At 41.6% G+C, this 24,304-nt stretch overlaps 1 protein-coding gene across 10 annotated transcripts in view; it reads right to left on the bottom strand.

The window, feature by feature from the left end:
- CTCF (CCCTC-binding factor) overlaps positions 1 to 24,304 on the bottom strand; it is a 36,678-nt gene that overhangs the window by 3,889 nt on the left and 8,485 nt on the right. For 5 of the 10 annotated variants that reach the window (XM_042797436.1, XM_042797435.1, XM_032985340.2 and 2 more), the window contains 10 exons: positions 24,123 to 24,235; positions 20,348 to 20,475; positions 9,222 to 10,014; positions 8,385 to 8,555; positions 7,367 to 7,500; positions 5,861 to 5,981; positions 4,878 to 5,027; positions 3,327 to 3,487; positions 2,738 to 2,920; positions 2,190 to 2,325 (listed from right to left, as the gene is read on the bottom strand). In XM_042797436.1, coding sequence (XP_042653370.1) covers positions 2,190 to 2,325; positions 2,738 to 2,920; positions 3,327 to 3,487; positions 4,878 to 5,027; positions 5,861 to 5,981; positions 7,367 to 7,500; positions 8,385 to 8,555; positions 9,222 to 10,014; positions 20,348 to 20,401 — 1,903 coding nt within the window. In that variant the 5' untranslated portion in view covers positions 20,402 to 20,475; positions 24,123 to 24,235. Of the gene's footprint in view, positions 1 to 2,189; positions 2,326 to 2,737; positions 2,921 to 3,326; positions 3,488 to 4,877; positions 5,028 to 5,860; positions 5,982 to 7,366; positions 7,501 to 8,384; positions 8,556 to 9,221; positions 10,015 to 20,322; positions 20,476 to 24,122; positions 24,236 to 24,304 lie in introns of those variants that run through there. The other 5 variants (XM_042797437.1, XM_009966764.3, XM_032985342.2 and 2 more) reach the window with 4 other exon arrangements.

Genomic DNA, 24,304 nt, shown 5'->3' with positions numbered 1-24,304 from the left:
TCAACAATTTGCAGCTCATTGCATTTTGGAGCTGATGCCAGGTCAACAGTCCTGATGGCAAGCTGGGGGTTTTTTGCAACTTATGTTGTTAACTGAGCTTATTGCTCTACACTTCGTTCTTCAGAAAACTCGTTAAAATTACTAAGGTTAGCACCATCGGCACATTCACAATGCCCTGGGCAAAATCAAAGCAGGCAAAAAGCATATGAGAGATTGAAGACAATAATACTGTTTGGATAGCAAAATGATTGCCCTTAAACTTGTGAAAAAAAATCTGGAGGGAGAAAAAAAAAACCAAAAACAAACACAACCAACCAAACTCCCTTATGTTTACTGAAGCATGTATATGCTGCATTATTTTATATAGCCACTCAAGGAGTATTCGCCAAGCCAAATTTCTTTCATTTATTGGATTTCTCAGGTCCCACCTCTTTAGAGCTTCTTTACATTTCCCCCCCCCCTTAACTTAACGCCTATCAACTAACAGTCTAATGTTGAGCAGACCGGCCAGATGGGAGACAAAACTATCATTTGCTATCTGGTATTTTTCCCATTAGCACAAGACAGGTCTGTTTCGTCACAGCTTTGCTCACCATTTTTAGATATTTAGCAGTTGCCAAAACTTACGAAACTGCAGATCTAGAGATAAAAACAACACTGAGTAACAGAGTTCTCCTGAGAATGTGGTTAGGACCTCTTTCTTACCACTACTCAGCTCACACTGGTAAATTCTTCACATCTATCAAATGACTCCTGAGGAAGATCAGCCCAGACTTGTCAGCTCATCTAAGGCCAAGGGGATTCTCTCAATCACAGTCTGAGCTACAGTCGTACTATGCTCCTCACCAGTTCACCTAACAAACATGACTTATGACCAAAAAACCGTTTTGAACCCAGACCATATCGGCTAAATAAAATTCAGGTTTTTAGAATAGGCTAAACTCCCAGGAAGCCTACAAATCAGATATTAAAAATTAGATACTCCATAATCTTACATTTTGAATTACCTTCCATCAAGACAGTTATTTTACTCTCTCTGACTCCATAATCTTTTCATATCTTAAGTGAACAATTAGTTACACATGCTTTACTCAACACCTTTTTTTTTTTCTGAACATCTACACAAACATGAGATTAAGCACTTACACAGAGTTTTTGCAGTCAAGGTTTGCACAAGCCATTTGACCACACTCATCCTATAAAACCTGTTTGCCACATAAGAATTTCAGAGACTCGTTCTCTGGCCAGAAAGATCCCTGGTTCTCCCAACCTACAGCCTTAATTAATTGCATAAAGCACTCCAGATAAAAAAAACTAATCAGCAATAATGCTTTTGCAGAATCATCTTTGAACTGGTTGGTCTTGAGACTCTACTTGGATTTTCCTGCTGAAGACATGACTAAGTTTTCCCTCTACCAGGAGGGAGGACAACTATGACCAAGTTTTTCCTTCACAAATAATACTGCAGTGAAGGTGATCACTATCTGTTGCAACAGTTTCTGTTGTCTCCCTGTTCTGGAGAGGCTTACAGAGAGCAGCTGCCCTATTACAAATCCCACCTAACCCAGCTCCTGGCACACTGTCCAGGAAGTCAGAGCCACCCAAAAGCCATCTTCTCAATACCAGCACACATGGAAACACACCCGTGAAGTAGAAGACACCACCAGCTCCTTGACCCTTTAAGTGCCTCAGCAGGCCCTTGACAGCAGCACACAGATTGCCAGTGCTCTCTCCACCTCCCCCCTGGACACTGCCAGCCTTCCCCCGGGGAAGCAGCCAGGCTGCTCAGCAGTGGGGCTGTTCAGACACGCCGCACGCTACCCAGCAGCGGCGAAGCAGGCACATCTACCGTGTCACAGCAGTGCACCACAGAAACACAGGTTCTTTTGGGACACTGGAAACATTACCAGAGAATTTCATACATAGAACAGCGGGCAGGACAGGAACTGCGCAGCCTAGGCAAGGTGTGTTTCTTTTTAACTCCTCTGTCTTGGAAGAGGCCTGGGACAGCAGAATCTACACTATCCCTCACAGGCAGTCACCTCTGTACTTGGCCATGTACTATCATTTTTTTGTCCTTGACAGTTAGGTAAAAGCCTTTCAAGTGCCAGAACAAACCTGCAGAACAAGCAAACACGGAGTGAATCACAGGCCTTGTAAGTCTCAGAATGCAGTGAGCTGTTTCTTACCACTATCAGATGAATCTTCTTTCTTAGACCGCATCTTTCTCTTTCGGCCACGTTTGCCCTTCTTTGTCTCGCCTCCATTCTCCCCTTCTCCACCATCTAGCCCAGAGCAGTTATCAGCATGTCTGGCCATTGTGTTCTACTCAGAAGAAGAGAAAAAACATGACAAAAAAAAATACAATGTGCATTTAAGATCAGATATTCTGGCTCTGTATTTTCAAACACATTTCTAGTAACCTACGTCTTTTTTTTTTTTTTTTAAAAGAAGACTATTTAGGGGAAATGGATGAATTTCACTGGGTTTTATTCATCAAGTTGTATTTTCACATTGCTCACGTTGTCAGTGCTAATACGTGCTAGTACTACTGAATTATACCAGATCTTACCCTCCTCCTCTTTTCCTTCCAGGAAGAAATGCTTTATTTAAAAGATCAGTATTGTGCCCTGTACTTCACTCACCTTTCCTTCTGGGTAAACACGTTCCCCTCTCCTAGGCTAAAAACCTCATTCCACTCCAAAACCCCACAATTCAAGAGAGTCCATTCCCTTACCCTGCGAGTGAATGTTTTGCCACACTTGGAGCAGACAAAGGCAGCAGGGACAAAGTTGGGATCGTGGTATCGTTTGAAGTGCATATCAAGGAGCTGTTTCTGACGGAAGGTTTTATCACAATGGCTACAGGCATAAGGCTTTTCTCCAGTATGGGTCCGTTTATGCATGACCATGTGTCGCTCCTGATGGGTACAAGCAAGACAGAAAAGTAACCTGAGAACTCCGATACATGGATAGAGAAGAGCAAATTTTCCGCTGAAGGAAGGCCAAAACTTTCTCCTTAATATCAAGGAAAGGGTGATTCCTCAGGAACGTGAGAACACCTTGACTGATGGCATATTCAGTCTTAGCTACTTCCATCCTATATAGACCCTGATCCCTTTGTCAACAGATGCATCAAGGTTGTGACTCAGAAGATACTCTCTACAGGGGAGCGCTACACCATCAAAGGCCACTGAACCTTCCTTCACACCCTTCAAAAGGCAGACAGCTAATTTGATCTTGACAGCTGGCCGAACTAAGATCTCCACCTCGTATTTTTAGCTCCTGTTCTTATGCTCCTAAGGGGTGCCAGTCCCTCCAGCTTACCTGTCTGCATGCATAATCGCACTGGTCACACTTGAAGCGCTTCTCATTCTTGTGAGACTTTTGATGCTGTATGAGGGCATACCGCTCGTGGAACACAGCGTCACAATAGCGGCACTTCTTGCCCTGTTCGATGTAGGAATGCTGCTTTCGCAAATGGACACCTAGGAGCAAAAGCATTAGAGGCTTTAATGACCATGGCTTTCCAAACATGCAAGACTAGCGTACAGTTCCCTTACACGCTCTTCAGCTCAAGCCAGAAGTGAAATAGTTAATTTAGGATTCTACCAAGACCCTAAAAGACTCTAAAAGACTCTCAATTAAAAGCAACCAGAACAATGTCTAGACAGAAAGGTCTTGCAGAAAAACTCCATCAAGTTTTTCCACAGGATTCTAGATTTGGTTATTAGTAATTTGTGCCAATACAGTACACCTGCATTTAACATATGCTGGTCAAACTAAAGCATCTTGTGGACTGTTATGCTTAAGACGACTCCAAATTGCCTGGATGCAGCCAGAAGCCAGGTAATACACTAGGGGAAACAGGATTTTCTGCAGGATTAGAACTCACCGTGACAGGGCTAGAAGGCAACAGGAAAACCAGCAGATAATCCCCAACAGAGGTTTTACTTGCTTCTTTAAAATCCTCCAACTAAGAGCATACCACAGCTGCACATGGCAGCTTAGGTTAGACTAAAGGATTATTAGAAGAAAAATTCTTCATAGCTAACATCAGTTTTCCTCTGTTGTAAATCAGCTCGTTTGCTCCTGATATCAACTGACTGCCAACCTCTCAAAGTGCCTCTCACTGTAGCACTTTACACTTGCCTTTATTGGAAGGGAGCCTGCCTTCCCATTACTTGGGTGATATTCTGTTTATAGACAGAAAGTTCTGCCAAATCGTGGCTTCTTCCTTCTCCTCAGCTGCTCTGGGTGTGATATTATTTTTCACCTTCTTGTAGAACATAGAAGAGAGCTCGCCTGCCGGAATCGCACTGGGTACTGCTCACTACATCAAGATTCTCCTGTTGCAAGGACTCAGGGCTTTTGTGACAACTCAGTCTCTCTTACCCTCTCTTTGACATACAGCTCCACATCCTGGAAAATTAAACTATATGGTCCAATTCAAACCTTTTAGCTTGATGAAATATCTGCATGAAACTTAATGGCCTCCAATGTGCACGTCAAGCCAAGTGACCTTTTGTTTTTCAGACCTCGATCCATATGCAGTTGTAATCTCGGTCCAAGTTCAATAAATGCCTTGCATCTACGGGCCTGAAAACAGTAGTTTGCCTTGTACGCTTGGAAAACATGCTACATTTTCAAAGAATGAAAAGAAACTGAAAAATCTTATCGTTTGCAGCACCTATTGTAAACTATAAGGGTGTATTACCAGCCACACATCTAAGTCTGTGCTTCATGTTGTACAGTTACCAGAACTATTAGATTAAAAAAAAAAAAAAAAAAGAGATAGCAGTTGGCTTATGTGAACTTTAATTTTGGGATGTGTTTTGTAGAATCTTCACCAAATGGCCACTTTTGTGAGATACATACCCAAGTCGCTCTTTCTCGCTATAACAGTATCACAGTGAGGACAATGAAATTTGGCCACATTCTCTGTGTGCTTCTGCAAAATGTGCATCTTCATGGTACCACTCTGAGTGAAGCGAGCATGGCAGATGTAACATTCATATGGCTTCTCTCCTTCAGTAGCAGAAGGAAAAAAAAACAGCACAAATACTGTTATTAAAAGGAAATCTCACCAAGAAGCCCCAAACCAAGACAACTTCCCCAAAACTTGCAACAGACAGCTAGCTGAGAGAAACAGTAACTCTAGAAAGAGCTCAATAATGCCTCTTTCTCTAGGAGTTTTAACTCCAGTATGCATCTTTCTACAAAGAGACTCGAGTCCAATCTTTAAGCAAATGAGTTAAATTATTACTCTTACTGTGGGAAATGCATGGAAGACCTACACGCAGGCTGCCAGAGGACAGCAAGTGGTATCAGATTTTTTGGGGCTAGGGGTTATGAACGCTCATATGTACATGCAAGAGCATTTCATTTTCTTCAATTTTAGCAACATGCTTAACTCGGCACTCCAGCAACATTCTGTGCTAAAAAACTGTTACTTCAATAGAAGAAAAAATTTAGGATCTTTATGAACTACACGTATGGGATGCTTTTACAGTTACACTCAAGCATGAAGCAGTAAATGCCTAGAAAATTCAACCGGAAGCAGAACACTGGTAATAGAAACTTTCTTCTGTTCATGCTAGAAGAAGTGCCTGTATTTTATCACCTCACAGTCAAAGTGGAAATCAGAATCCTCCAAGCTCATTGCTCCACAGACTAATTACTACCAGGTTATGAATTTACTAGTGCTTGTAAGTCACAGTGCATTTTATAAAAGTTTTTATATTAAACTACAAAACATTATTTCTTTTGTAGAGTGGTCTTCAAGAGCGTTAGCACACTGTGCACAATCTCAGCACTCTGATACTATAACTTAACACAGAAAAAGAACATGGCATCGATACCAGAGTGGGTCCTCATGTGCCTCTTCAGTTTGTAGGTATCCCTGCTGGCATAGCTGCACAAGCTGCACTGGAACGGACGCTCTCCAGTGTGAGAACGGATGTGGCGTTTCAATTTGCTAACCTGGAAGTCAAGAGCAAGCCTGAAGGTGAGCAGGTCAGATTGCCCAAAGTATAAGAAACCAGTCAAGAGTGTCAAGCAGTCTCTTTTTATCTTGCCACTAACCCAAGCAAGCGTGTTTCAATACCATTTTTTTGCCCTTCACACAGCTACTCGCTCCTGCCCACTCTACTCCACCTCCCAACCTCAATCCCAGTCTTGCGTGATGCTTGTTCCCACCTTCAGTGCAGCCTGGTTTAGAGTCTTGTGCTCACCTTACTGTTCTCAACCACCTCAGCATCTGAAGACACGTTAAAATTTGAAAGTATTCTGGAGACACACAAGGAAGTGTTTTGGGAAAGCATGCACCCAAGAAACATTGCACAGGGTTAGTGTCCCCTGTACAGTACATTTTTCTCCACCGGGTGCTTAAGGTTACTTAATTCCTCTCCTCTCCCACTTTTATCCAGAAGGCTCGAACCCAGCTTAGAGGTCAGTATGAACACAGATGTTAAGGCATTTTCTGCTCAGACGTGACCACGCTGCTTAATCACCAACCTGTGTCTACAAAACGCAGCACAAGCTCACATAAGGACCGACTTGGTTATTCTTTCCTAATTCATACTCTGAAACCACTGCAACACAATTTATTCAGCACTCAAACCACAGGGCCTGGAATTACAGCACTGCACCCACAGTGTGGGTAGGAAAAGAAAGCCTGAAGTCCCTACTCAAGCACTCCCCGCTGTAGCCTTCTTCCACTGCAGACATCCCATTTTTTTAAAAATTATGTTGCTCATCATCTTGCTCAAATTTCCTATCGCAATATAAAGGCTGTCCTGTAGCATAAGTAACAATACTGCATAGGGGAGGAGCATTCAAGTAAGCTTATTTTACTTAAGCAAATGAGACAATTGCCTGATATTAGCAAAGCTGCTTTTCACCAATATTGAGGCAAAGGCTCATTAGTTTTGGCTATAGTCACCTTAATACCATGAACAGATAATGTGCAGAATGCACATTTCTAAAATGGGAGGATACCTCTAGTCTGGAAGTACATCCCACTGCAGCAGGAGATGGCTGCCTCCAACACAGAGCATGCTACAATTCCTGCAATCACCTTAACGGCCAAACAATTTAAGAAACAATGACAACTATTGCCTCCAAAGAAGAAACAGATATCACCTATGATTTCTGTGCACAAATGCTCTCAAACTGTTTTCTCATTAACTGAGGAAACCCCACCATTTGCTTCCAAGAGCAGATCTGATTTATAACTTTCTTTGCTCAGAGGCTTTTAAGCAAATGGCCAAAAAGGAAATGCCTAAGAACAGAGTTTATAACAGATGGTGAACAAGCTTTGAAGCGTACAAGGAAGCATTCAGTGCTGTCACGATTAACTAACATACCTCCACACTAGCATAATCACACATTGAACATTTGAATGGTTTCTCATGGGTATGTTTGTAGCGGCGATGCCGAACCAACTCTCCACTGGTCACAAAGGCCATGTCGCAGTCTGGGCACTTGTGAGGGCGAGTACCTAATTATTTGCAGCAAAACAGGAAGATGACGACATTCAGATTTAGTGACAGAAGAAATTACGGGGTGGTTTTGGGGGTCTGGTTTTGCATTTTGGTTGGTTGGTTGGTTTTTAAGTGGATTAGCAACATCGTTTTCATGTTCTGAAAGATTAGAGCGGCAAATAATACACAAGAGTCACAGCTTTTGTATAAATAACTAATGGATTGAATATCTTAGAGAATTAATACCCTTTCAGTGAGGAAACAGACTCCCTTATTTGTGTATCACTTGGTTATTTACGAATTTCAAACCACCCAGTTATATCTAACGTAAGTATACAGAGAAAACAAGAGATATGAATTACAATTCTTCTTTTGACAGAAAGGTCACAACAAGCTTAAGTTTAATTACAGTTCAATTACCTGTAGTTTTATATCAGAAACTTCAGTTAGGAGCAACAGATGTGCTACAGTTCCTAGCCACACCTTTTTCTGGTGCAGTTTATAATCTATTCCTTGGGGTTAGGCTTTTTTCTTATTTTCAATTCCTTTATGTTTAGCTACAGCCTCATTCTCATCTTACTTTTCTGCAAGCAGCAACAGAAAGCTTAGAACACAAGTACTAATGCCCAAGACAAATGGAACATTTCTGTAACTTCAGGTAATTTCAGATCTAGCCCAGGATCAGTTTTATACCTGTGTACAGGACAAGCTCTGCACCTGACCTGGCCAGGCAGAAGTAACTGCTTTAGTATGAAAAACAAGTGACAGCACTACACGGTTTCTTTCTTTTTAGCTTGTTCCGTACGAGGGATTAGCTTCAAACCAGATTCATCTTGGCTTTGTATCTGTTCTAATGACAGAGCAGGTCCTACAAAAACAACGTACGCAAAAGCAGGAGTACCTGTGTGAGTGTTGAGGTGGTTCCTCAGCAATGTGACTGTCCGGAAAGCCCTGCCACAGAGGTGGCACTTATGTGGTCTTTCATCAGTGTGGCTTTTCATGTGGCGGTCCAAGTTGGAACGACGTGGACAAGTGTAACTGCACAGTTCGCACTGGAATGTCTTCTTTACACCTAGCCACGAAGGAAATCATCTTTACTCTTGACAGCACTGTGGTCTACTGAGTAACATAAGATATCAGCAGGGAAAAGGAAAGATCCTCGGAGGTGTAACTACTATAAGGAACCATCATGTACCACTAAATCCAACTGCATATCCTTAGGAACAGTCAATGCCTATGGCTGGCTTGGCTTCAGTTTTCATTAGTATGCCAGCACTCAATGTTCCTGTTCTACACTAAAAAGGGTTCCTTAACTTACAGTTCTAAGAAAACTCAAACATACCTATTGCTGTATTTTGCACCATCTACCTTACCCAACAATTGGTTAGGAAAAAAACCTACACAACTAATTATACTGTTGGTTCCTGATATAAACCACGTGTACACAAATTCTTACATATGCATTACAGCAAAGAGAAGAATCTTTTCAATTGTAGCTACATGGGAATACTAATGTCACAGCATCATACTTGAGGAAAATGAGCTCCTTTATAGCCTAGATGGAGAAGGAAGGTTTGCCCAGCAAATAACAGAGCTGAGTGCTATTATATAAAGCGTAAGCGACACTGGGCATGTCTGCTTTCCTCCCACTCGCATCTACTCAGTCACTTCAATCATACTGCAAGGTCCCACCATAGCAAATACATTTTCAAAATCCACTCGCAGGTGAGCAACTTACCTTTCTTTTTAATTTTTGTTGGTTTAGGTGGCTTCATATTGCCCACCACCTTTTCTGCGTTGACCTCAGACAACAAACCCTCCTGCTGCTCCTCTTCAAAGTCATACACAGAGACATCCACATCTTTGCCTTCCTCAGTGTAGCGAAGCTTACTCTTTTTGTTTTTCTTTGTTTTTTTGGCTGGTGGCTGATAGTCTGGATCTTTTTGCCAATTGGGATCTTCCTGTGGCTGAAGTTCACCTTGCTCCAGTGTCTCCACCTCACCATTTGCACCTACTTTCACTACTTGGAAGCCTTCTGGTAAAGGGAGGGTGTGACAGATCATGGGCTCTCCCTCTTGCAGGCCTCCTTTGGAAACTTCATTTTCATAAGCTCCCTGAAGTTCTTCCACAGACGTGGTGGCAACAGGTACAGTCACTGGTACAGGTACTTGGACCAGCTGAAGCTCACCAAGGTTTATAGGCTGCTCTTCCATATTAACGACCTGAAGTGTTATGATCTGCGTGTCATCTACCGTAGCCTCCGTTTCTTGAGGCACTGCACCTTCCATTACTTCAGTCTTCATTTGAAGAAGAGTTGGATCCAGCTGTTCCATCATCACCATCTGCACACCACTGCTGACATCCTGCACTACTTCACCTCCATCTGCTTGGTTTGGTGGTATATGACAAGCATCGTCCTCCTGCCCACCTTCACGGCGTCTTTGATAGGTTTTTCTCTCCTTCCCCTTAATAAATGTTTCCGATTCCTCCACAATAGCTTCGACTGCCTCACCTTCCATTTCACCTTCCTGCTGTAAAGAGAGCGAGAGAATAAATGCCACATACCATCCAATGTATTTTAACAACTGTACAAACCCCAGGGAAGGACAAGTAGCCTAAATGAAAACAACCAATTCAACAGCAGCAGCATACTGTGATCGCATTCAGAAAACAGGATTTGGGAACTGTAGGTCTCCACTAGCCTATTACCACCGTAAACCAAGGCAATCACAGGATGCTGTGTGAAGCGACACAACTGCACCATTCTTGGAAAGGAAGGAAAGTAAGGAAGAGACTAATGATATGCATGTTCCCATTTCTCAAAGACCACAAATTCCACAGGCAAGACGTACAGCAGTATTATTCCTTATTGAGCTTGTTTAAGTCACTTCACATAGCTTAGCAATATCAGAGTCTTTGGCTATACATTTTAAAGGTACAAAAATAACATACCATTGAAAGTAAAAAGCCAACCTTATCAAAAGTATCACATTTGAGAACTGCAGAACTTTTCTAAGCACTAAGAATTGAGCACAAGAACTTAAGTCTCACTTGTTTCATGTCCAACAACTTCTATTTCCTGTATGTTTAAATGTCTCTGAACAACAAAAATAAAAAGGGCCTCAGCGAGTTAGTCAAATCTATTTCTTGTAAGTAGCACGGAGTTCAGTTCCTGCTCCCACTGCTGGGTGCTGCCAGGCCCCGCAGCAGAGCTGAGGATGAGGCACGGTGCCCTCTTCGGGCCAAACGAGCCATGGCAGGCAAAGCCGAGCTAAAAATTTTACTTCACTTTAAATGATGTGGACTCAGAGCTGGTGGACTCCAATGATTTCTCATGATACCTGGGTTAAGTCTCCACACAGTCATAAGCAAAAAACAATAGTGAAGCTCAGCATCTTGGTGGGCTTTAACTGTAACTCTGAAAATAGTTGCATACAAACATAACATTCGATATTTTCTTCCTCCTCAGACCATTGAGCATTCTTCTCTGCACTCAGAGTAAAATATGAAATTCCTGTATTCTCATTCTGCAGGAGGGTTGTTTCAAGAGTAATGATATCTAAAAGAAACTACCATTCTGAAGCTCTCTTTTTCCCCAAATGAAAATAATACAAAATACTCCTTTACTGTGATTTTTAAGTCTACCTCTGTTTCAGGTGGTTTACTGTGGAAAACTGAAAGCAGATTCCACAACTATGCCAAATATATTCCCTGCATCAAGATACAGTTTATTATACCCCTCACTTCAGTGTTAAAAAGGTACCAAGGTCAATTTTACTGTCGAAGCACGTAACAAAAATGCCAGTTTCCTTACAAAGCCTGTGATAAAGTTCTGATTCCATTTTCCTATTTTCCTATTAGATTGACTGGCCTCTCAGATCAACTAATGGAATCTATTTAACCTCTCGTGAACTCAACATTTAAATCTCACATCATATTACTTTCAAAATATCTACACCGAATCTTGCATCCTCATTTTTGAAATACACAGGCTTATATATATAAACATGAAGCATAGCTGTCAGTCTTCAGCTTTAAGAATTACAAGACATGTAATTGTTACTATTTTTAGAGAGTCCTTGCTTTTACTCTGCTTCTTCTAGCATCCCCCACTTCTGCCGTGAGAACAATATAGTTCTCATTGTTCTTCAGCCTGCTCAGACAAGGGACATCTATTAATGTGCTGTCTGGATATTCACGATGCCGTGGGCAGCAGCAGTCTCCAGAGGGCACCAGATACCCAGAAATGCCGACAGACGGCTTCATGTGTGCTCCCTGCAGGGACCCGGCCTCTCCTTTCCTCCACCACCCATCAGCTCTTCAAGTCAGAGCAAATCCATATGGACAAACAGCTGAAGTACACAAGATGATGTAAGTACTTAACACTAGCCAGCAGGCAATCAGAATGGAGTGCTGGTCTTTGGCCTGCAGCAACTGCAAAACAGTTGGAGCAAATTGTTTTTTTTCAATTATCATTAGTATTTGCAGAGAGAGAGAGAGAGAAGGAGAAGGTCTTCAGGTGACCAAAAGTCTAGTCTCTGGAACAAGAAAAGGAAGGACAGAGCTAAACAAAATAGCAGAATGTGGTATATAGCTGGGAGGGTAATAACAAAAGATTTAAGATAGAGGGGGCAAAAAAAGGCAAAAGCTCATCTGCAGAGCTAATGCAATTCCGCTTTGATGCCTTATAAAGGAACAGAGCAGAAGTCAGCAACCTTGACAGAAACACGTGCAGCTCTGAGCAGTTCAGGTGGGGCTCCCACAAGGATCTTCGCATTAACTGTCAATATCGAAGTCATTAGCAAGAGGACTGACAACACACCCGAAAGTAAACCAAAAGGCCAAGATTTACCAGGGTCCTGCAGAAGCAGGTCCTCCAGTGGAGCAGCAGGAAGGCATCGTCTCAGACTCGCACACCAGAAAAATCCGGTGCCCACCAAGGAACAGGTCACCCACGCAGATGGGTCATGTTGGCAGCAAGGTTTGCCAGCCTAGGAACACAGGCTTACACTGCGACCAAATAAACACCTGGAGGCAAGGCTTAGTTCCAAAGGAGGCTCGCAATGAGGGGTGGACACGTGCGTGGAATGAACGGCAGGGCTCTTCTAACAACCCTTCAGGAAAGAAACCACGACACCCCTCTTTCTTTCGGCTCTTTCTCCTGTTTTAGAGGCACGTTCTCTCCCGCCCTGGCGTTACCGGTCGCTACTCGCCGCCAGGCCCGGCGCAGCACGGCTGCCCTCCAGCGGCGAGACGCGCGCACTGCAGCGGCGCGGCCGGGCCCCTCTCCGGCCACCTCTTCTTCCACTGCCCTCTGCTTCTGCAGGAGTCCGACCTCCCGTACGCCAAAATTCAGCACGTGGATGAGCATTTATTCACTCCCCGTTAGTCTGTGCTATGCACCACACTTTGCTTCCTTTCAGTAAAAGTAAACGAATCCGAAAATTACTTTTTAAACCAGGCTCTCGCCATCAGGGGAAATATTACAGTATTTTAAAGAAAGCTATGAACCATTCCTGGTTATATTAACAATATATCATAAAAATACAGAAATATCAATAAAGAGTCCCAATTGATGTCTTAGCCAGCTCAAAAATCTTGCCAAGCTCAAGGTTTCTCCCCAACAAAATGTGGATTTTCAAATTAAAATACTTCTACAACTGGGGGGGACACAGGATGGCCTCTAAACTTGAGATGAAAGGGGGCTAGGTAAAACGTATGGGCTCTTTGCTATTAAATAAGCTCTCTGGAAAAACTCTCCATCTCTGCTGCATGAGGTTTGTGTCCGTGTCACTTCTCAATCACTCTGTCTTAAAGTATTTGCTAGCTTTTTTCCTTTTTTTAAAAAACAAAACAAAACAACTTAGCCCTCCTTTTTCACAAAGCAGGTTTTAGAAGAAACTTTTATATTTATTAGAGGAGTCACCAGTAGATACCATCAACTCACTGGATGTGATCCTGTAGCTTGCTGAGGATTTTCCATTTGCACTAGTTTTAATAGAAGCGGATCTCCCTCAACTTTTTACAGATATACACTCCTAGAAATTACTCAGCCAAGTTCTGAGAAAAAGTTTCCAGTATTTCAGAGAACATGTGTTGTTTGCTACAATGAAGACCATTATAGCAGAACACCAGGAATAAAAATTGCTGAACGCATTTTGCTTTACCATTCTCCCAACCTTTTATTTCTGGCTTTTATCTTCAGCTCTCTTCCTACTAGTTACTATACCTTATACCAGTAGCTTAGTTCCACGACGACTGAATCTAAAAAGGGTAACAATGCAGCAGGTTAACAGAAGATGATTTGGTAAATCAAGACTCCAAAAAATGAAAGAGAAGAGCTTCCAGAATAAAGAGAGTGACCACAGAAAGACCAAAGACTATCTGAAATCAACACCACAATTCCCATGTAATAGCTCAAGATAGTCTTTACACACACGCTTGCTCAACAGGCTCTACCAACTCAAGTGAGAGACAGCTCAAGGCACTGTCACAATCCAAATAGCCAGGTAAAAAGTTGTGTCGCCCAAACAACAATCCTAAGCTTTCTCAAATAACTGATGGGCAGCTCATCCAAAAAACAGAAACAAGCAGAAACAAGAAGGGGTATGCATTTGATCCAACTGACACCTTACTCCAATTAAATGAATTAAAAGGTTGCTTGAAAGTGATTTAATGCCAACAGCCCTACTAACTGCAGCACAGGAGAAAATCTCAGCCCAACTACAATATAACCTTTTCCCATGCTGGGTCCCCTCCAAAAGCCTCACACTTAACCAGCAAGTCATTCAGCTTGAAAAGGTATAAACATTCAGGAACATGATTTAAGAAAGCTTACAGTCCACCAAGGCTGATAAAACCCACCACATCAACACAAAAAGACTGAAAGACACAGCATTCAATAAATGCTGTCTTACAACAGTATTAACCTTAATTGTAGAAGCATTAAGGACAACCTGCCATATATGTCAAGGCAGACAGTACAAACCCAGAGACAGATGTTTATATACTAGGATGGCTAATGCCACTGCATGTTTTTATAGCAGGGTTATTTATAATAAAGCTACTGTCACAAAGAGGCATTTGCCTGCCTCTCAGACAATGTTAAAAAAAACAAACCCCAAACTGCATCAAGCTTCATGGACCAAACAACAGTAAAATATTTATTTTTTTTGCAAAACAAGGCACAGTCATTAAAAACTGTGGGGCATTCAAAGCAACTGTAAAGTAGATTTAGTGCTGTAATATACAGTTCACCTGAGGGGAAAAAAAAAAAAAAAAAATCAATGGAAACAATGAAGTCAAATGCTAGCTGTCAATAAATTGGAGGTATTCATAAAATAATGAAAACAGCAGCAGCTACATTAGCACAAGCAAAAAAACAACCCTGCATCACATTCAGACATTGAACTCAAGAAAATCCACATACACATCCCACTCCAAAATTGTCATGGCTTTTGACACTTACAGATTAGCCACTTATTAAAACTGATACATGGGAGACTTACGTTTCCCCTGCATAACCTGTGAACCTCTGAAAGCTGAAGAGAGGAATAAGCAAAAACTTCTCCCAAGAGTCTACACTTACGCAGTATTTCTGCCACTTAAAGCAACAGAAAGATTTAAAAAAATCCATATCCAACAGAGTTTATGGACAAACAGGCATTTTAATTTTTTTTTTTTTCCTGCTTGCAGTCAATATGAATGTCTATGTCAGTATTTAAGGACGTTAGCAGGTGCAAAGTAACTGCAGGAGTGCTTGGCCATTCTCCATCCCAATCGTGAAATAGCCATATCTTTCTTCTGAAATGCCTCCCAGCTGAGCAAAGCCAAAGATAAGGCAGTTTAACAAGTAGGCAACCTTTGCATTTCCTCCAGCAGGGCTGCCCTGATAAGAGATGAACATGGCATGAATGTAACTTTTTCTAAAGCAAATATACATATATAAACCACAAAGCATTAAGTATAGCCTTTCCTAGTGCTGTTCTTATTCACTATAATTGCTCCCAATCCCCTGGGCATATCAGTAGTACTCCTAGATGGGAAACAAATCCAGAATATGAACTAGGTGCATGTACAACCTCTTCACAAAGAGCCCCTCACTTGGTTTAAAGGCACACCAACTCTAGTTCTCCACACAGTGTGGCACTAGAATCAAAAAATCCTGACACAACTCGGGAAGTGGTAGGAAGATGCTAGAAAAGCTCTGTGTAGGGCCACGCACCCCCAGAGTTTCCAAGCTTGGCCTCAGCACTTCACAAACACGGCTATAAAGCTTCTGAACTCAACAAAGTCCTAGGAATAGTTCAGCCATGGTACTACACTCAAGAGAAGAGGCTCAGCTGGATCCAACCAGGCTAGCTGTGCATAAAGGCAAAGACCCCCAGGATATCCAGAATTCAGATTATATACATAGAGACTGAAATTTCATACTAAGCTCTTGTCCATTTCTGTTGCTAATTGCCCACAGAAGTGCAAAAAGATTAACAGGGGTAGAGTTACTGAAGCATCCAATTATAAATAAAAAGTTGTACAAAAGCTTAAGAATCCTGTCTTGAATTCTTCAGGAACAGGTGAAAGAAGGAACCAACTTTTTCCTCTTTTTTCTTTTAAAGATAAGCCTAGGAATGTGAAACTGCTTGAACAAAGCTCTAAAAACTTTAACAGGTAGCATCCCATGCACAATTTGGATAGGATATTTTCACAGTGCTATCACATGCAAAACATGGAAGATTTACTACCAACAGCAGAAACTAGAAAGCTCGGATAAGTTTCCTTTATTAAGTAATTTTCTCACACTGGAATCTTAAAGCTTTCATTTGCCTACTGCATTAAATTCCCTATCCACTCGTTACGACTGCTATGCCCACCTCTAGCTGTTTTTTCATTTCCTCCTTGCCACTTACAACACTGGCACTGAAAACAACAAAAAAAATAATATACTACTTCAAACATCTATTACAGCTTTAAAATAAAAAAATAAAAAAGGCAGTCTCATTAATCCACTATTAAGCAATTACTTTGAGAAATATTTTAACGTCTTGGAGAAAGTAAGGAAAAGGAAAAGCAAGAAACCTAGAACAGAAGAGTGAACTTCATCACGGGTTAATAAATGCTTGTGCTTTTTCTGTGTATGAAAAGGGGCCTGTCAATGTGAAGAAGCCCCAAGAACTATGTAAAAAAGCTACAGGAATGACAGCTGCAATTGCAAGCATACAGTTGTAGAAGGATGGTTTCCTTAAGTACTGACCCTGCAAATGGTCGTATGCAGACAGCCAGCTTTGGTGGTGTCTGACGTCCTGCTGGTGGTTATCTAACCAAGGTGTCTGTGCTGGCAGGCTGGCCTCCCTAAACGGGGCAGGGAGAAGGGTATCTTCTGCCAGAGAGCGAGTCAAACTTCTAAGTGGATCCCTACACTAAATTACCATCTAGAGGAACCCACCTTTCTCACCATTAACCAGACAGGAGATCAGATTCTTAACTTGCATGTTTCATAATCCCTGCAAGACAGGAAAACACAGTGCTGCTGCCAAAAGAGATGCTCTCACCTTTTCTCTTGCTTTGCATGGATAGAACAGTTCACTCACCATAAAGGACTCGATCAAGAACTAACTCCAGCTAAAAACTAATGAAGGGAAAAAAGTTAATTCTGTTAGAACGTGTTCCGTTCCTGATCCGATTCCCCACACTAATGCTTGGGCAGAGAGAAGGGAGCAGGTTAAGAGTGCAGGGCCACTTTATGAGGTAAAGAGTAACCTTAACAGGTTAAGAGAGCAGTGCCAGCTTAAAGCTCTAAGGAAACCACAGCATCAAGGACCTCATATCCCAGAAGCTAGGTGGCTACACTGAGCTGTGTTCCTCCACTTTGTGCCATCCCGCCATCCACCAAGTACACGCTAGAGTGAAATTGCTTTCTCTCAAGCATCCTGCAATCCGCTGGGTCACAGGCAGTTTGTGGGCACCTTCCTGTTTAAATTCAATAGCATTTACCTGTTATCAAACCCACACACTACTATTTCATTCAATTAGTTGTTAATTGCGAACTAAAGTCACCTTTTATTTATGCTTATGTGAAGGTAGGACACTTTGGACCAGATATTATCAACATTTATGCTTATGGATTCCCAAGAGCACAGCCAAAGCCACCTCCCTGGCTACAGGACATTCATTACCCACAGCTAGCTTGGTGTAGAATTAGAATCAAAATGCATCCTGTGACATTTCTATATCTACCTCCAGCCTTTCCCCCCCTCCCCTCTTCTTTTTTTTTCCCCTCTCTTTCTGTAACCTACAAACGTAATCTTCCTAGCTGCTGCTCCTGCCCACGGATCTTAGCAGAGCTCTTTCAAACATTCGTGAAATAATTCAAAGCGATGAGAACCTTCAGTCAGCACTGACCCCTGCTTTTCAGTCAGCAAGTAACACACACCTGTGATTTTCTGCAATTACTTAGGATAAAGTTAACCTGTTACTTTGGATCAAGAACTCTGGGGAAGACATGTGCAAGACATGAAAACACACTGTATATATACAGGGTCCCCCAGCAACAGAAGGAAACTCAATTCTGTATCTTTCTTCAGCTGTTTGCAGGACAAGCTCCCTCTTAACCCTTACATCTGACAGTAGCAAAAGGCCCCAGCATCACAGCTCTTCCAGAACTAATACTGCTAATTCTCCTGTAATAAGCTGCAGCCTACAATGGAGAGGCAAGCACAATACAATAATGTCAACCACTCAAAACTTGCATTATGAAAAACAATAATTTTTAAAAATCACTGCAGTTACCAACAACAAATTCCACACGTATTCAAGTCACTTGGGCTATAACTAACTTTTAACTTGACATGGTAAGCCTTAATGAAGGAAGCAGTCTGGTGGAAGCACTTTGGCTTTATTTCTAGAAGCACAATTTTTCTTGTTTTTCTTTCAGATTCAGAGAATTAAAGTTCTATTGAGAAGGTAGCAAGGACAATTTTAGTAAATATTCTTGTGATTAAACCTTGTTCCATTCTTCCTTAATTTATCCTTCCATTCCTATCTAACATTGTTTTAAATTTTCCCTATTTCTTTCAATAACTGCTAGTGCAGCCTCATTGGATGACACTAGTTCTTTAGTCACACAGAGAATTCTCTAGTGAAAGTAGGGAAATAGGAATTAAACATTTCCATATTGACCATTTTTAAAAAAATGTTTCCCTTCTTAATATATTAAGAAAGGTATTTTGTTTTGCTAACCCGATGGTCCATTCAAGAAGGACAAGCACGCAATTTTATCAGGTGTCAAACACAGGAAGATTTACACTTTAAAAGTAGCAGACACAGAAGAATTCATTTTCAGCTGATGCTAGATCATAAAACTAACCAGTTCCTCCATTTACAGTTCTTCATAACACAAAAGTGATGAAGGAGCTCACAAAAGACCACTGGAATACCTGAAGATAATAAATTGAGAACAACGGAGAACTATTCAGGCTAAAAGAGCCTGTAAAATCCATTGACACAAAAAGTAAAGTCTAATACTGTAGGCAGATACCGGAAAAGGTTAATAGTTTTATCAACAAGTATTTGAGGTCATTTTTCCCCTCACACATTAATTTAGACTTTTGTTTAGGCTATTAGCAAACTGCTAACAGCGAAAACAGTTGCTTCTTCAAAATCAGTCTGACCAGAGCAGGATTCCTTGGCCATCCGATGCAGTGTTGCATGAGATCAAAACGGCAACAACCAGACACTACCACACCTGAAAAGAGACCAGTGCAACAAGTTTCATGGCATTCTGGAGACTTAATAAGCTACAAGTATTTGGATTTTGTTTTCCTCTAAGGCTTCATCTAGATGAACAAGTATCCAAGAACAAACTTTTGGGCAACACCTATTGCTTTTATCTTTGCACCAGTACTCAGTAAGTAGGGATACTCTGCCTGGACAAGGGAATCCAAGCTTCACATCAGAGAAGCAGGAAGGGCTCATCCCTGGGGTGGTAACATGGGTCCTACCCCATGAACTGCCCATGCAGTAACTATTAGTCACCTCACAAATTACACCCTGATGCATATAAGGAAAACTAAAGTCGGTACTAGTTAACTTAATGTCAGGCTGTCAAATGCAGTCATGTAGTTTACTGTTGTTACAGCAGGGACAGGAAATTCCAGGGGAGTTTTGGAAACACCTATGGCAGAAGGGTGGTGGACAAGACAAACTCCTGGAAAATTAAGTCATACTTGCTTTTGAATCACAGACTGCAGAAAAGTTTATCTGTATTAGCAAGTGTTGGAACAGATGCAAACAGAATCAAAGCCAGGTAAGCCCTAGACAGTGGCCCTCACGCTGAAGTTTTAAGTAGTTTACTGTATTTTATAAACACAGCTAATTCATTTGGACTCAATTTCCAAATACTCTCATACTGAGCCCTAAAAATGCCATTACAATCAACCTTCAAAGCAGATGAAGCAAAAAAAAAATTTAAAAAAATCCCAAAGGCACATGAGCTTGGAGGAAAAAAGCCTTCCCACCAGGAGTAAGGCCCCATTTTCAAAACACACTAACTCCGTCAGAGAAGCCATCCCTGCCTTTAAACTGCCTGCTTGTTCCCACCCACATCACCCCAACCATTCCTTGTGTTAGGGCAAGCATTCCTAAGACTGCAGCTAACTGGTCAGGAAACTAATCCAGGCCAGAACTCACCCAGCCAAAAAGATACTTGTTTCCATCTAGACCAGGTCTCTAGTGTGCCCAAACACTCAGGCCAGCCAAAAGAGCACGGCAAGAGGGTTTCTTCCAGCACAGTGTAAGGTCGTCTAAGTGTTCAGGAAACTACTGCCTCAGCATGGAACACATACCACACTTTAAAACCCCTTAATTTACATTTATGTTCTTGATGCTTCTGCACTTCTGCCTGGACTGATTTGTTCTCCTCATGCTGGCTATTCTTCATGCAGCTCTTGATGTCAGAACACACTCTGGAACAGAACAGATGAGTCGTACTAGTGAAACTATATAAAAGAGAAAGGGAAGAGAAGGGAGGGGAAAAAAAAAAAAGCACTGTTTGAATGTTTAATGCTTGTTTAACAGAAAATGCATAGTCCCACACCTCTAAGAAGAATAGCATTGATAACTGCTTGAGGACCCCTTTACTTATCAAAATAGCCTTAAGCAAAACCAAAAGAGTATTTTAATCAGCTTGAATACTTTTCACCGGAAAGAATTAACTCGTTTTACAAAACTCCCCTACCTCTTAAGCATTTACCATTCTTACAGCCTCAAACTCTGTATGCCTCGTGTCAAACTAAGAGTGCAATTGGACAGTTTGGAGCTGGTTATGCCAACTTCAGATGGGCTTTTTCTCCTGTGCTGTGAATACAACACTCGACCACAAGAGTTTTTATTGTTAAAGGGATGTAAATTATAGCAAGTATAACCTGTTACACACTGTCAATGCAGCAAGTAACACTATCAATAAAGTAACAAAATCAGCTCTAACACAATTCTAACCTTGTTACCCTGAGGAAGAACAGCCTGGGCTTGTTGAAGAGTTGCAAAGCTAGTTTCATTATCCTTATCAATTATGAGCTTGAAATAGTCACATTTACAGAACTAAAATATTTACAACACAGCACATTATTTCTCATCTGTAATCCTTTTCAGTCCTGAGTGTGCATACATGCTAAAAACCCTGGGAGCAGTAAGCAACTCCACAGGAGTAATTCTCAAGCGAGGCACATATTCTTGCTGCACTCAGTGATGCAGGCCAAGCAGTGTTGAATTTCACACCAGTTCTACGCCCTTTGAATTTCAGTACTTTCACCCCCCAGTTCTTCTGTCATGTACTTAGTACAAGGCACTCAAGTCTGCATTCTGGCTGCATTTTTTCCTTGGCAAGTCTATTTTTAATTGTTTATCAGCTTCAGAGAACACTACTGATAAGACATTTGTTGGAGCTGTGGATGCTCAGGGATAGTGAGCTTTTTAAAAAGCATTTGGAATTGATCTATTTATCACTTACTCCGTAGCAAAATCACATATGCTATATACATTCACTGACCAAAGAAGGGAATGCTCAGGGGGTACATGGGGTGTGCTCTACAGCTAAGGGCACATTAAGAATGCTGACGCAAGCTGCATCCTTGCCAGGTTCTGTGCTGGTGAGAGCTTGCACACAGTGGTGGTAGGCATATAAAATAGTTACTGTTAATAGCTAAGTTTTTATTCCTGGCTTGTAACCCTGGAGAAGACTACCATTTCTTGAAACTTAAAAACTTGTAAATTAACACAGAAGAGCCTAAGGTGTGAAGAACTTCTCCATTCACTTGATGAAAAGAGAACACCTCCCGTGTGGAACTGTATCATCTCAGAAGTTTCATCACTGGACAAAACACACCAGGACTCTTCAATAGAGCACACTTAATTGAATGGAAGCATCCTTTTATGTACTGCTATTCTTTTATCCTGACTTTGGTTTTCCTGAAATTTTGAATCAAGAAATAGTTTTCTTCCAATTTTCAAAACCTAAATCCTCTGCTTGGCAAATGACTTAACAGTAGAGAGATCCATTTTGAATACAGATTGTACCCAAGCTCTTAGTAGAGGAAAAGAGAAACAAAAACAATAATAACTGTAGTTCTTTTCCACACTATAAACAACACCGATTCAGAACAGTTTACAGGGGCACCTGCAGATTACAACTGATGGTAGCACAACCATGACCCTTCTCTCTCTACAAGTTGTTAGCTCTGCTTAAGGAAATAAGTTACTGGAGTTTTGTAAAGAGATGTTTTGAGGTAGCAGCTCAGACACTGCTCAAGGAGTATCAACCTACTAATGTACAACCCAAGGACCAAAGTTTTCCAGCACTGCAAACATACACAGACTCCAAAAAAGTAAGGCATACTTGTTCTGATCCACTCCATGGTAATGTCCCAGAGGGAAGGAAAGCCACTCCTACCCTCCCTTACTGGAAAGATAGCCTACTCCTGTTACAGTATCCAGGGTACTTTCTGGCACAAAATACCTTGCATTAATTTACATTCCAATCAGATCTTTGACATACAGGCAAGGTTTGATACGCTTGAAGGAAAATAGGGATAAACTGGAAATTTAAGTGCTCCACATGTCCATTTTTGAGCTTAGTACACTGACATACACAGGAAAGAGCCCATTAAAGGGCTGCCAAAACGATGACACAGCTAGAGCACAAGACCACACTGAGAAGACTGACAGATAGTTGTGAGAAGGCTAAGGAGAGATCTTGCTGCTACCTTCAACTACCTAATACGAGAGCAAAGAGAAGATGAAACCTCACCCTTAGGGACACAGTGAAAGGACAAGATGCCATGGGCAAGCTGCAACATCAGAGCGGTCAAACACTGGTGCAGGCTGCTCAGAGATGTTATGGAAATTAATTCTTCAACTACTGAAAATACTTGCTAAATACAGCCCTAAACAACCTAATCTAACTTAAAAGCTGGCCCTGCACTGAGCCAGCGGTTGCACCACGGTACCACAAGAAGTCCCTTCCAACCCGAATTATTTTACCATTCTCTAGCACTATATAAAATGAAGGATATACCAAAAACTTCAAGGGGTTTCACATCTATGCAGTTATAACTATGATGCTCTTAGGACAGAGAAATTTATTGGTCTCAGCATTTGCTTCCACACAAGTTCTAGAAGATCTGGAACACTTCTGGAAGATCTCACATACTGACCAGTTCTCTAGCTAATGTGCAGAAGTACAGTCATTCTCAGCAACCTACTAGTGACCTGCACTTTCAGAGTAGTGAATATACAAAGCCGCCAAGTATTTAAGAGAACAGCATTAGAAGAGCACAGGCTTAGCATATCATTGATCGGGAGACACAAAACCGTGTCTGATCAGAAGTCAAAGACAGCCAACATCAAACAAGGCTCCTATGTAAACTTTGGATAGAAAAGGTGCAAGCAGTACTGACAAGGGACCTCACTCCTTTTTTTAATTTGCAGGACTCCAGACCACAATGAGTAAACCTAAACTTAACAGTTCAAGAAAAAAACCTGCCTCTGAAGAAATAAGGACTACTATGTGTTCTTTTCTCCAGAATCTCAGAAAGAGGTTACATATTGAGTGCCAGAAGGAAGAAGAGGCAGCTCTGGAACAAGAACAAATGGTAACACATCATACCAACCAACAACTGCACTGGATCAAGCATTTCTAACCAGGAAGGGCTGGACTGATAACAGAGCAGGACAAACACTCAATGCTATCTCCCTTCTTTGAATCCAGTGGAGCTGGAGAAAATATCCCTAAGGATTTGCTTGCACAAGCCACCCAAAGCAGATGTCTCCAAAAACATTACAGATACCATGTCAGGCAAGTCAGATATCTGACTATGTGATAGTCTGCTCCATCATACTACCATGGAAGCTGCCAAATTCTTCTTCATGTAGGTCAAAACACTAGTAGAACAGGGAGAGGATGCAGCTGCTTTAACAGGACAAAACTATTGCCACACGCACTACAGGAGCTAAGTATAAACTACTCTGGGCTCATATAATGCTCCAGTAGCTCTGAGTAGGTAGGAGTCAACAGTGGTCATTCCTGAGCAGGAAGGAAAGGAGGGCATTAATATGGAAGGTAGGCAAGGATCAAGTAATCAATGAGTACCTTTTGAGTATTCAGTATTGCCACAGGAAGCGATAGATCTCTCTTCAAAGATCAGAAGTGGCAGTAAGTAATATACTCAGCAGGAATGCTGGATAACACTAACTTCTTCCATCCTCCAAAAAGAAAAGAAAAGAAAAAAGGTTTTAATAATCCGATAAGCTTTGACTGCAACTACTAGCCTT

The sequence above is a fragment of the Tyto alba genome, unplaced genomic scaffold (assembly GCF_018691265.1).
Source record: "Tyto alba isolate M040663 unplaced genomic scaffold, T.alba_DEE_v4.0 Super-Scaffold_26, whole genome shotgun sequence".
Lineage (NCBI taxonomy): Eukaryota > Metazoa > Chordata > Aves > Strigiformes > Tytonidae > Tyto > Tyto alba.
This window is presented reverse-complemented; position numbering and strand designations above follow the sequence as displayed.